Source organism: Bubalus kerabau, chromosome 18 (assembly GCF_029407905.1).
Source record: "Bubalus kerabau isolate K-KA32 ecotype Philippines breed swamp buffalo chromosome 18, PCC_UOA_SB_1v2, whole genome shotgun sequence".
Taxonomy (NCBI): domain Eukaryota; kingdom Metazoa; phylum Chordata; class Mammalia; order Artiodactyla; family Bovidae; genus Bubalus; species Bubalus kerabau.
This window is the reverse complement of record NC_073641.1, coordinates 64,148,092-64,160,463: the sequence shown is the minus strand read 5'-3', so window position 1 is coordinate 64,160,463 and position 12,372 is coordinate 64,148,092. Positions and strand designations below refer to the sequence as shown.

The 12,372-nt window shown below is 44.1% G+C and overlaps 1 protein-coding gene across 1 annotated transcript in view; it reads right to left on the bottom strand.

The window, feature by feature from the left end:
* CTNND2 (catenin delta 2) overlaps positions 1 to 12,372 on the bottom strand; it is a 1,122,555-nt gene that overhangs the window by 114,493 nt on the left and 995,690 nt on the right. Inside the window, exon 16 of the mRNA XM_055555147.1 lies at positions 4,042 to 4,192. Within this exon, the coding sequence (XP_055411122.1) occupies positions 4,042 to 4,192 (151 nt within the window). The remainder of the gene's footprint in view (positions 1 to 4,041; positions 4,193 to 12,372) is intronic.

Here is a 12,372-nt window from a genome sequence, read left to right as displayed (position 1 = left end):
AGGGAACAGAGCTGGATTGTACAGAGCCATGTCTGCCTTACATGGACTTTTACCTTCACACCGAGAGAAATGAGGAGCTGATGCAGGGTTTTAAAAGATGATATTTGGCAAAACTAATACAGTTATGTAAAGTTTAAAAATAAAATAAAATTTAAAAAAAAGGAGAAAAGACATGTGGTAAGGTTTTGACAGGACCACTTTGGCTGCTCCTTTGACAGTAGATGGTGGCATTGGGGTGGGGGGCAACGAGACCTGGAAAATGGCCATGGAGGGTCAGGTTCCAGGAAAATTCAGAAGGAAGCCAGACCTGCTGATGGATTGGGTATGAGAGTGCAGAATCAAAGGACCATTGCAAGGACAGGTCACCACGGGGAAGCCTGTGGAAGGACTGGGCTTGGGAGAGAAGACAAAGAACTCAGGTCTGGAGACGTTGTATCTGAGATGCCTGTCAGACCTCCCGTGCACGTGGTGGACAGACTATTGCAGGCAGAGATGTGAGATTCATGCCAGAGGTATCTACCTGGGAGTTTTCAGACTATCTTTAATACCTGGTCACCAAAGCTTTGAGGCTTCCCAGGTGGCGCAGGTGATAAAGAACCCAGCTGCCAATGCAGGTAGATGTAAGAGACGCAGGTTTGATCCCTAGGTCGGGAAGAGACTCTGGAGGAGGGCATGGCAACCCGCTCCAGTATTCTTGCCTGGAGAGCCCCATGCACAGAGCAGCCTGGTGGGCTACAGTCCATGGCGTCACGAAGAGCCAGACACGACTAGAGCATCAGCATACGTACACACCGCAAAGTTTTGATTAAGCTGATAGAGAAAAGTCCAAGTTCAATTTTGTTTTTGTTCTTGGTTCAAAGTCACTGCAGCTTTCTTTTCAATAGATAAAGTTCTGTACAGCATTGTCTCATAAAAGCCCATTACTTTGATACAATATTTAAAGCAAAAGAGTTAGCAAAGGTCACGTTTCCTTTCTCCCAGACAGAAGAGAATAGTGTGCTATTTTGTCCAATTCTGCTTTTCTTACTCAAGGAGAAAAGATATTGATTCCTTAAAGCCTATGACTGAGATATTTTCACTCCTATTTTTAAACGGCTGGCTCCCTTTCCTGTCTGGTGACATTTGATAGTAGAGGCTTAATTTAACATGGGCAATATGGACTTTCCAAATGTTCCTGCCTCAGAGACAGTTCTAGATAACCGACTTCCTGGAGAGAAGAGACGCCTTGAAGCTAGAAAATCAATCAATAGTTCCCTACTTTGTTATATTTTAATCCACCGAAAGAAATAAAACACACAAATGCACTACACCTAGTATTCGTATCCAAGTAGCAGTGATTAGCTATTGATATTTCCTCCACATTACAGAGGAGCGCCAGGATGTGATTGGAAGCCACTGCTCCCTCCTCTGAAACCAACAAGTAAGGAAAAGGAAAGCAAATACACAGGGGGCTAATGGTGTAGCTTAAATATGTAACATCTACCACCCACATTTAAATTCAAACTAAGTATAACTATCAAGTTGTGAGCTTGTTTCATGCCTGATGATGCACTGCAAGCAGAACAAATAACCGCATTTATTAGACACAGATTTGAAACCTGGTCCCTGTGAATGAATAAGTGGCTTAGAGACCCACAAGGGCTTCCCTGGCGGCTCAATCGGTAAAGAATCTGCCTACAATGCAGGACACCAGGTTCGATCCTTGGGTCAGGAGGGTTCCCTGAAGAACAAAATAGCAACCCACTCCAATATTCTTGCCTAGGAAATCTCATGGACAGAGGAGCCTGGCGGGCTACAGCCCAAGGGGTCACAAAAGAGTTGGACATGACTTAGCCACTAAACCAAAAGAGACCCGCAAACACTTGATCTTTATTGGAGGATATGATGGGTATTGTGGGGTGGAAAGTGGCTGGTTCCCAGATCACCAAGGGCCTAGTACGTCACCCTCAGGAATCTGGATAATCTGCGTATGAAATTTGAATCCATGCCTGGTATTCCAACTGCCCCAGGAATGGAGTCGTCCCTCTTCACTCACTCTCACCTGCTTCCCCCAGACCCCCTGAGGGTGCATAACCAGAACCTTTGCCACGACGCACGGTCCAGCTCCCTGCTGTCTGATCTTCGCTGAAACCTACTACCTGCATTCAAACTTTCCAGACTTAATGCTGCATTGATCAACCACCCTGCCAGAGTCATCTCTTTCATCCCAGGAGGTCAATGGTCTATGAGGAGGTCATGTCTCTCCCTGGGCAGGTCCTGGTGCTTCATCAGTTCTCCAGGCATCAATCAACCTTGGCCTGAGCATCCTCCCAATTACAGCAGGAGGGATCCAGAGCATCTCTTCAACCTGGACAACCTGGACTCCCATCATCCACTGTGCACCAGGCACACCAGGCCCCCAGAGACTTTGAACCCACCACCAGCCTGCTCCCAGATCCCCTTCTGGAGGGTTGTCTGCAGAGGCCGCTCCTCCAGCTTAGATAGTCTTCCCCTGAAAGAACCACAGAGCCGCATCTCATTGGCTTCAAGTCTTTGCTCAAATGCTAGCTTCCCAACAGCTGTCACCTTGACTTTGACCTCTCAAACCCACAGTCCCTGACGTTAAATGAAAGAAGCCGGATACAAAAGCTCACATCTTACATGATTCTATTTACGTGAAATATCCAGAATAAGAAAATCCACAGAAACAAAAAGCAGACTGCTGGCTGCCAGGGGATGGGAGGAGGGGGAAATAGGGGGTGACTACTTAATGGGTACAGGGTTTGGGGGCTTCCCAGGTGGCGCTAGTGGGAAAGAACCCACCTGCCAATGTAGAAGACAAAAGAGACATGAGTTCGATCTTGGAACTCCAGGAAGATCCCCTGGAGGAGGGCATGACAACCCACTCCAGAATTCTTGCCTGGAGAATCCCATGGACAGAGGAGCCTGGTGGGCTACAAGTCTATAAGGTCGCATAAGGACACGACTCAAGTGACTTATCATGAACAGGGTTTTCTTCAGGGTCACAAAAATGTTTTGGAACTTGACACAGGTGATGGTTGTACAACACTGTATAAATACTAAATGCCATCCAAAAGGTACATTTTAAAGTGATTAATTTTATGTTAAGTAAATTTCACTTCAATTTTAAAAGACTGCAACCTCACCAGTGACAGCATGCCTAACCCAGCACCTCTTTCCCCCACAGAACATTTCAACCACACGGTGGGATTCATGTGTGTCTTTTGTTGGTCTCCCATCTCCAGAATGTAAACTCCACAAGGGCAAGGCCTTCTCTCTCTTTCTATACTATCTCGAGGCCTAGAGGGCTTCCCCTGTACCTCAGCAGTAAAGAGTCCGCCTGCAATGCAGGAGACCTGGGTTCGATTCCTGGGTTGGGCAGATCCCCTGGAGGAGGCAATGGCAACCCACTCCAGTATTCTTGCCTGGAGAATCCCATGGACGGAGGAGCCTGTCTACAGGCGACAGTCCATAGGGTCACAAAGAGCTGGACACGACTGAATGCTAGGCATAGAGCAGGCCTGGAACAATGAGGTCATGGACAAACATTTGTTGAATTGATAGACTTATGGATGATCTCTTTAATGCTTCATTAATGAAAGATTCTCCCTTTCTTAGATGATTCCTGAAAAATAGGACTGGAGAGCCAATCTGGTCTAACGCAAAAATAAATTTTAACACAGAGAGGAGAAGAGGCCTGCATCCCATTAGAATTCCAGTTCACAACATGGAAAGCAAACAAACAGCCTGGCAAGGATTTAGAGGATCAGGACAACGGTATCCAGTGCTCAGCACTGCGGTCGTTTTTAATTTGCAAGGATTAGGAATGTCAACAAGCTTCGGGTTTTCCTCTAAATTCTAAAAGATAAATTAGCGCATTGATTTCCGCTAGAAGGAGAGCTGGAAAAACAAGGTCTCTGACACATGCTCTGTTTCTGCATGCGCATATATGTTCTGCTTGTGGGTTCAAACACAGGAAATGTATTATACTTCGATTTAAAAGAAAAAAAGTGGAGACGCGGTGAATCGGAGGGGACGTACCAATGAGCTCCTTATTCCTGACGTCCAAGGCCATGTTCCGGAGCGCGGTGGCCACTGCGCACACCACACGGTCATTGTCGATCCGCAGCAGCTCCACGAGGATGGGCAGGCCTTTCTCTTTCCGGACAGCAGCTCGGATATATACCGACCACTGCAAATGATGGGAAGCCAAGGCGTTAGGAGCTGGGGTGGGCGGAAACCCTCCAAGCAAACAGCGCCTGTGGGTGTTCAGACTGTCATCCACAGGCGCCAAAAAGGCTGAATTATCAAGACCTCCTTGTAGAATAGGTTGAGCATGTTAGACAGGTATTTAAAGGTTTTATTTTTGCCTCCAACATAGGATAGAGGGTTCAGGGTTAATTAGTCCATCACACTTCATTTCTCTGGTGCCAGCTTTCTCAGTCCAAGAGTTAGAAAGACATTTGTGTGGTGTCTTTATACCTGATACTTTAAGATATGGAGGTTTGGGACAGGAAGGGCTGGTTATTGACATGAAGAGGAAAAGAAATCCTGCAAAAAGTAGAAAATGATAAATGGTTGCACACATGTGATTTAAAAAAAAAACAAAGAAACTTGAATTTGGAAGTGGGGCAGAGAGATCTTACAGAAATTATTGTCAATTAAGTTTTTTGCGGAATAATTAGGAGGAAATAAATCGGAAAACAGTACGGCCGAGGAGAGGTACATATGACATCAAAGACAAAGTGTGAAAATTATAAAATTCAAAAAATTAAAATATATTATATCCAGGGCCATAATTCAATGTCTAATTTATAAGGTAAGCATACAATTTGTTTTGAGTTAGTGGTGGTTGGCCTTAGTAGAACACATCTAAGGCTTTTTATGGAAATGTATTTGTCATATCAGGACAATAAAGCATTCAGATTCATTGAACCAAACACAGGTAGGCTCAGGTTTTCTAGACATTTGAGTATACACACTTTATACTCCTGTACTGTGTTCCAGAGAAGAACGTGTGCCACAAAAATCAACCAGTGTAAGGGTTTAATCGGTTGCAACTTCATTTATGAGCTAAGAAAATGAAATTCATAACTCGAGGTTCTGGATTCTGTGGCAGAGTCCTCCTGGGGACCACCGAAGGTGGACAGAGTCCCCACCCTCCCCGCCGGGCCCCGCCCCCCTTTCCCCTTGGGGACAGGCACCCCAGAGCTGGCTCTCACCTGTGGCAGGCAGGGAGCCCCCTCTGGCAGTGAACGTAGGGCATATGCCATGCCTGCCACATCCTCAGCCCAGCCCTGCATGAAATATGAGATTAAAAAAACACACAACTTCATCCTGTCCTATGTTAGAGAAGTCACATTCACATAGTTTCTTATCCCCATCAACTTGGACCGTCCACTTTCTCCTGACCCTACACTGTGGTTCAGACTCTAGGAGGTGTGAGGGGGTGGGGGAGCAGAGGGAATTCACGACAGCACCTCTTGACTGCAATTAACTATTTCATAGCCCCAGTCTCAGGAAGCAGAGGAATGGATAGTCAGAAAGTCTTAGACATGGAAAAAAAAAAAATCTCAAGGTTTGGAAACCGCTTCTCAAAATTTAGCTGTCAGGATGGGATATCCCTCCCAAGGAAAGAAGCTTCATGAAGCCAGTTCAAACTCTCTGTCATGTCCATGGGAAATTGCATTTGCAATCTGACGTGCTGACACATGATTTTCATCTGCCCCTCCACTATTGCTAAGCCTTCTGATTTCCAGGTCCAGGAGTAGACTAGACCCCTGAGCTTCTGCAGCCCATTCACTGTTGGGTTCTTCCCTAAAACTAAGGAAAATGGAAATCAGAGTGTGGAGTCCATGTTTCCATATGGTACGATGAACATCAACAATGCATTTTAATGCTGGGGAGATATTCTGCGCCTTTTGGGAGACCAGGGTGGATATTTTTGGAACTCAGGCCCAAAGATGACCTCTTTCCCAGAACCACCTCATCCTAGACCCCAGATGCTGGCTTGTCCATTTGTGGTCTCTTCTAATCCCCAAACTCCTGGGAGACTGACACTACTGTTCTTGTTTTATAGACGAGGAGATCTAGACACAAAGATGTTAAACAACGGCCCGCAGGTCTCCTGTGCCCCTTGGTCCTGAGTCCTCCCCTTCTAACTCTGCTCTCCGTGATTCTGACTATATTCCTGCCCCAACACCATCTCATTGTCTCACCTAAACCTCTGCACTCAGTCCTTCCCCTCCCTTCCGTTCTTCCCAATATCGACAGAGGAGAATCTGGACATGTTTGAAACAAACCAGGAAAGGTCCCCTATAACTTCCTTTTTCCTCCTTAGAAGCCTAGCTATTATATACCTTCCTGTTGGATGGAAAGATGGTTTGGAGTTTGTAAAATGATGAGTCCTTCAGCTTCGCCGAGAACTGATTTGAGAGGAATACAAATGGCTACGCATGGCCAAAAACGTGCACGAGCTGTAGATGTACTTTTCTGGTATGAGAAAATGGTACACAGTGATATGCTCTAAGTGAAAAGGGAAAAACAAGACAATGGGTTTGATCTTATGTGAGCGACACATAGAAAATAGCCTTTATTTTAAAAATTTTAGTTGTGTGTGAGTTTGTGTGGGTATGGAAAATTCCCAGTATTAGCTCAGCATGTGATGATTCACAATCCATTATTAACAATTCATTAAAAAGATGTTGCAAGCTTCTAAAGTTTTCTTGAAATGCAAGGATTTAGGATAGTGATGCTTTTTAAAAACACAATTATTTATTTAACTTTTGGCCGCATCGTGCGGTATGTGGGATCTTACTTTCTTGACCAGGGATCGAACCTGCACCCCTTGAGTTAGAAGGCAGTCTTAACTATTGGGCCCTGGGGGACGTCCCAGAATAGTGATACTTTTTAAGTAGCAGCTGAGCAGCCTTGGAGCAGGTCATGTATAACCCACATGTGAACCTCTGTGTAACAAAGAGGTGAAAAGAGAAAGGCATGATGCAATATTTGGGAGATGGGGAATGTTTCCCAGGGGCACTGAACACAGAAGTGTGAGACTCATATAGAGTTTTTCCAAAAGAGAAGTGAGTTGCCTTGGACAGTACTGCAGCCCATGGGGTGTTAGTAAAGTATATGAGTTGCCAAGCACTTTGTAAGTGAAACAAAAGTAGAAGCATCACTGGCGTGAAAACAGATGAACAAGAGAGAAAAGGTTATGGTAATTCATTGTAACTGAGGTGGAAATCTTTGGACAGAACTTGATTTTTTTGCAAACAGAATGATAGCATCATGTACTGAGCCCATCAGTGAGGAGGGAAGGGACAAAGCAGGTGTGGCTTTAGGAACGGTCCATGAGCTGAAGAGAGGACGAGTGATGATACAAAAGGAGAAGAAGGAAGAAAAGGAAGAGGAGGGGGAGGATGAGAAAGAGAGATAAAGAAGGAGGAGGAGGAGGGGAAGAGAAGAATGGGGAGGAGAGGGAAGAGGAGAAAAAGGAGGCGGAGGAGAGGAGTTAGGGGAGGAGGAAGAGGAAGACCTGGTTCAGGAGAAAACATGGCCCAGGGTAAGGACCTGAGGCTGCAGAAGGATTAGTTGGCCAGTTGACTGGGATGCATCAGAATGGCAGGCATTGGACTATGACTGCCTGGGTTAAGGGAGAGGGTGTGCTGCATCTCAAGGGAGCTCAACAGTGGGAAAGGCGGTTGTGGGCTGGGAGAGCATCTTGGACCAGAGATAGTCCAATCACCAACTGCCCCATCCCAGCTAAGAACCCAACTGGACAAGGAGGTTTGTCCTGGGCAAGAGGAAACACAGGAGAGAAACTATTCCAGACAGAAATGAATACCTGATCTCCATCCCCTGCAGGGATATGCTGGTAAGAGCCCCAAGTTTAGTGCCAACCACAGAGGGCATGAGAAGATGAAGTCTGACAAATGTAGCTAAGTGGTAAGCCTGAAGGAGCTGAGAAGTAGTTTGATTTGACTGAGTTTGCAAGAAGTGTTCGGATGAAGGGCTTCCCCCCTCCCCCACCTTTTATCGCATCAGGTAAAACGAGGGCTCTAAGATGACTTTCAAAAGAGAACATTTCCAGCTGTGAATCTGCAGTCTTTTTCTGCTTCCCGCTTAGCAGATGATGGCCCTAAGAGCAGCCTTGGATGATCACATCTTCATGACACCTTAAAGATGGCAGAAGAGCTGTCAGCTGGGGGAAATAATTCAAAGAGAGGAACTTCCCTCCTCACATACCTTCCTTTACTTGTTACGTCAGAGAAAGTAGCTTTTACCTCCTATCTTGTTTGAGCCCTTGTGTATTTGGGCAGGTCTCTTTGTTATAGCAGCAGCTGAAATTCTTCTAAATAATGAGATGTGCTAGTGTATTTAAAATGAACTCTAACCATTGAATTCTAGCCCTAGGTTTTAACTAGTGCTTTTGGAAGTATGCATGCTCACCCTTGACATGTTCCTTGTAAAAATGACCCCTGGGATGCTCTTGTACCTTGTGTGTATACACCCCCTTGTGTGTATATACTCCCTTGTGTGTATACATCTCCTTGTGTATATACTCCTATTATGGCACCTCTCATGTATTTTTTTGGACTTTCTGTTTATATATTTATTATTCTGAAAGGTACCTGAGGGAATTACCAAGTCACATTCATCTCTTTCTGTCAATTGTCTTCTAATTTCTGGCTCACAGATGGAAATTAAAAATGTTTAGCCGGTAAAAGAAAATGTTGGGTTGATTTCTAGTACCAAGTGTGTGCTATTTAAGAACAGCATTTTCTCCACTGAAAGGAACTACATAAAAAGGACCAAGTGAAAGTCGCTCAGTCGCGTTGACTCTTTGCGACCCCATGGACTATACAGTCCATGGAATTCTCCAGGCCAGAATACTGGAGTGGGTAGCCTTTCCCTTCTCCAGGGGATCTTCCCAACCCAGGGATCGAACCGAGGTCCCCCGCATTGCAGGTGGATTCTTTACCAGATAAGCCACAAGGGAAGCCCAAGAATCCTGGAGTGGGTAGCCTATCCCTTCTCCAGGGGATCTTCCCGACCGAGGAATTGAACCAGGGTCTCCTGCATTGCAGGTGGATTCTTTACCAACTGAACTATTATGGAAGCCCCAAAGGACCAAAGCAACTGCAATTATAGACAGGACCAGTAAGTTGAAGATTCCTCTGGAGGAGGAAATGGCAACCCACTCTAGTATTCTTGCCTGGAGAATTCCATGGACAGAGGAGCCTTGTGGGCTACAGTCCACGGGGTTGCAAAAAAGTCAGACATGGCTGAGTGACTAAGCACAGGACAGCAAGTTCTAACCACTTCTACAAAAGTGTAATCAGAGTTTGAAATGATCATACATCTCTTTGGGAGTCTCTCCGAAAGCCACACTCATCCTTAATTCTCTGTATGGGGACAGAACTTTTGGTGTAGTGTTTAGGAATAGTTGCTTGTCCTCAGGGCTGGAAGGACACAATACTGAGTTTCATGTCCTGGGCCATCACAGCTCTGATCATGTCAGGACACTCAAACTGAAATTTCCATGTTAGAATTCCCCTGTGTCCCCACTGCTTGGGTAATTAACCATGGCAGCTTCCAGGCTAGCCCAGATCTTAAGCTGGGCTCAGAAAGGATTTCTTCTACAGATAGTTTTACAGCTCTCTAGGAATCCTTGGAATTTCCTATGGAGATTGGTTATACCTGTGAGGTACCAAGCCCTAATCAACTTTATACATGAATGGGCCCAACAGGTTTAAAGATGCCGCTGCAGTGTCTTCTCGCTGGCATTACTGCGGGTGGAAAATCAGCTGTCATCCTTATCTTTGTATGCAACATGGCTTTTCCTCTGGCTGCTTTTAAGATTTTCTCTTTATTACTGATTTTGAGCCATTTGATTATGAAGCACCTTGGTATAGTATCTTCATGTTTCTTAGGCTTGGATCGGCAAGTTTGTGGTTTTCATTAAACTTGAAAAATATGGAACCACTTGGAAGATTTTTCAACCATCATTTCTTCAATTTTTTTTTTCCTGTTTTCTTTCTCCTTTCTCTCATCTCTCCTAGGGGAACTTTAATTGCATGTATAGTAGACCACTTGAGGCTCATGGATGATCGGTAGCTTTGTTTTTTTCTCTCACCATTTCATTTTGTATAGTTTCCAGAGCTATATTTAAATTCATTAATCTTTTCTTCAGCAACGTCTAACCTGCTCTTTTTTTAAAAATTATTTTAAATTTCCACGGGTATACACTGCCTTTTTTTTGAACACATGGAGTAGAGTTATAATAACTGCTTGTCTGATATTTTTAACATCTTGGTTGGTTTTGAACTGCTTTTGAATGATTGATTTTTCTCCTCATTATGAATCACTTTTTCTTGTTTGTTTTCAATTGGATGTCAGACATTGTCAATTTTAATGCATTGGATGCTGGGTATTTTTGTATTCCTATAGGTATTTTTAAACTTTAGTCTAGGATGCAGTTAATTTACTTGCAAACTATTGATCCTCTGCATCTCACTTTTAAGATCTGATAGGGAAGACTAGAGCATATTTAGTCCAGGGCTAATTATACCTAATTACCGAGGCAAGACTCTGAGAGTGCTATGCTCAAGGATCCACGAATCACAGGGTTTTCCTGTATGGCTTTTGGGAATGCACACTATATCCATTCCTGTGTAAGTGCCAAGTTTCATTTTTGTCTAATAATTTCAGGAATTTTTTTCTTCAGCCTTGGGTACTTCCCTCTCACGCATGCACTGACAGCTCTCTACTGAATATCTGAAGGGGATCCTCTGAAGATTTCTGGGGTTCTTTTAGGTGTGACTTTCTCTTCTTTAGCGTTGTCCTTAAGCTCTGGGCTTCCCTATGGCTCAGACGGTAAAGAACCCGCCTGCAATGTGGGAGACCTGAGTTCGATCCCTGGGTTGGGAAGATTCCCTGGAGAAGGGAATGGCTACCCACTCCAGTGTTCTTTCCTGGAGAATTCCAAGGACAAAGGAACCTGGCAGGTTATTGTCCATGGGGTCACAAAGAGTGGGACACGACATGACTTTCACTATAACCTCTAGCCACCTTGGTCTCCATAGATTCCCAATTGTATCTCCTTAGCTCTGAGTGTCCGCCGAGCTTCTCCTGGGTTTTTAATCTTTGTGCTATGGTCTGCAAATTCTCTCAAGATAGCGATCAGTTTCTCAGAGCTCTCTTTCTTCATTGACTAATGCTTAGTGTTTTAACAACCAGTGTTTCATGTATTTCTCCGGTTTGTTTCTGTTGCTGCTGTTATTGCTACTTAAAGGTGCTTGGTACTCCATCTTGGCATCTTGGCTAGAAGGGACAATCCCTCAGCTTTAGCTGTTTCTACAATTTCTGAATGTAATTCTATCACTCAGCACTTTACTATTCAATGACACTGATGAAAGTAAGCCAGACTGTTCAAAAATGGGCTTACTCTCAGTTGGGATGTATGTGGCATTTATAACACACATGCAGCCCTTACCATAAGGACTGCTTAGTGGGGTCCTAGGAGAAATCACTAGGTACTGTGTGGTTGAAACCAATGGCCTGGCTTTGATCCTACTCCTCCCCATCTCCTCCTGAGTTTGGATCATCCTTGTCCTGCCTCAGGCTGGTCATCACGTCCAAGGGAATGCATTGTGTCTAGGAGCCTGCTAACTAGGCAGAGTCCTCAGATAACCTCTGTTTATTCTGACCCAATTATTAACGCATGAGGCAGGATGCCTCATGCCCCATTTTTTCATCATAATCTTTCACGACTCTGTTTCTTTGCATTTCAACCTTATGCTTTATACACCACTGTTAACTAGGACAACGATCTTTGTCTTAGATGTTAAGCCATGATATTTACTTTTATTTGTTATACTCCACTCGTTTAGCCTGGTTCATTTTTAATGATACACCAATTGCTAAGCCACACTAAATCTAATGCCCCTCTTAAGTTCCCTGTCCTTAGGAACAAGTCTCAAATTTCTCAATTCTCTTTATTTTTTATTCATTTGGGCCACATGGCTTCTATTTCCTTCTCACTAAATCTATGTCACTATCATGTTACTTCACTAAATATTAACAGATTAATATCCAAGTATCTCTTTATTTCCTCTAACTCTGAACATAAATGGGAAAATAATAGACTCTCTGAGAACAGTCACATTTTTGGGAGAAAACTGACCATACAAAGATGTCTAAAATGTTTGATTTTAAAGCAATAGAACAGATGTATTTAGAGAGTTCTAATCCTGAGTTTCCATAGAGTTCAACTACAATATAAATAAACCACAAATGGGAGCATTCATTCACATTTTGGAGCTCTTCAAACGACTACATCCCACTGTTTTAATATTCTGTGACAAAATC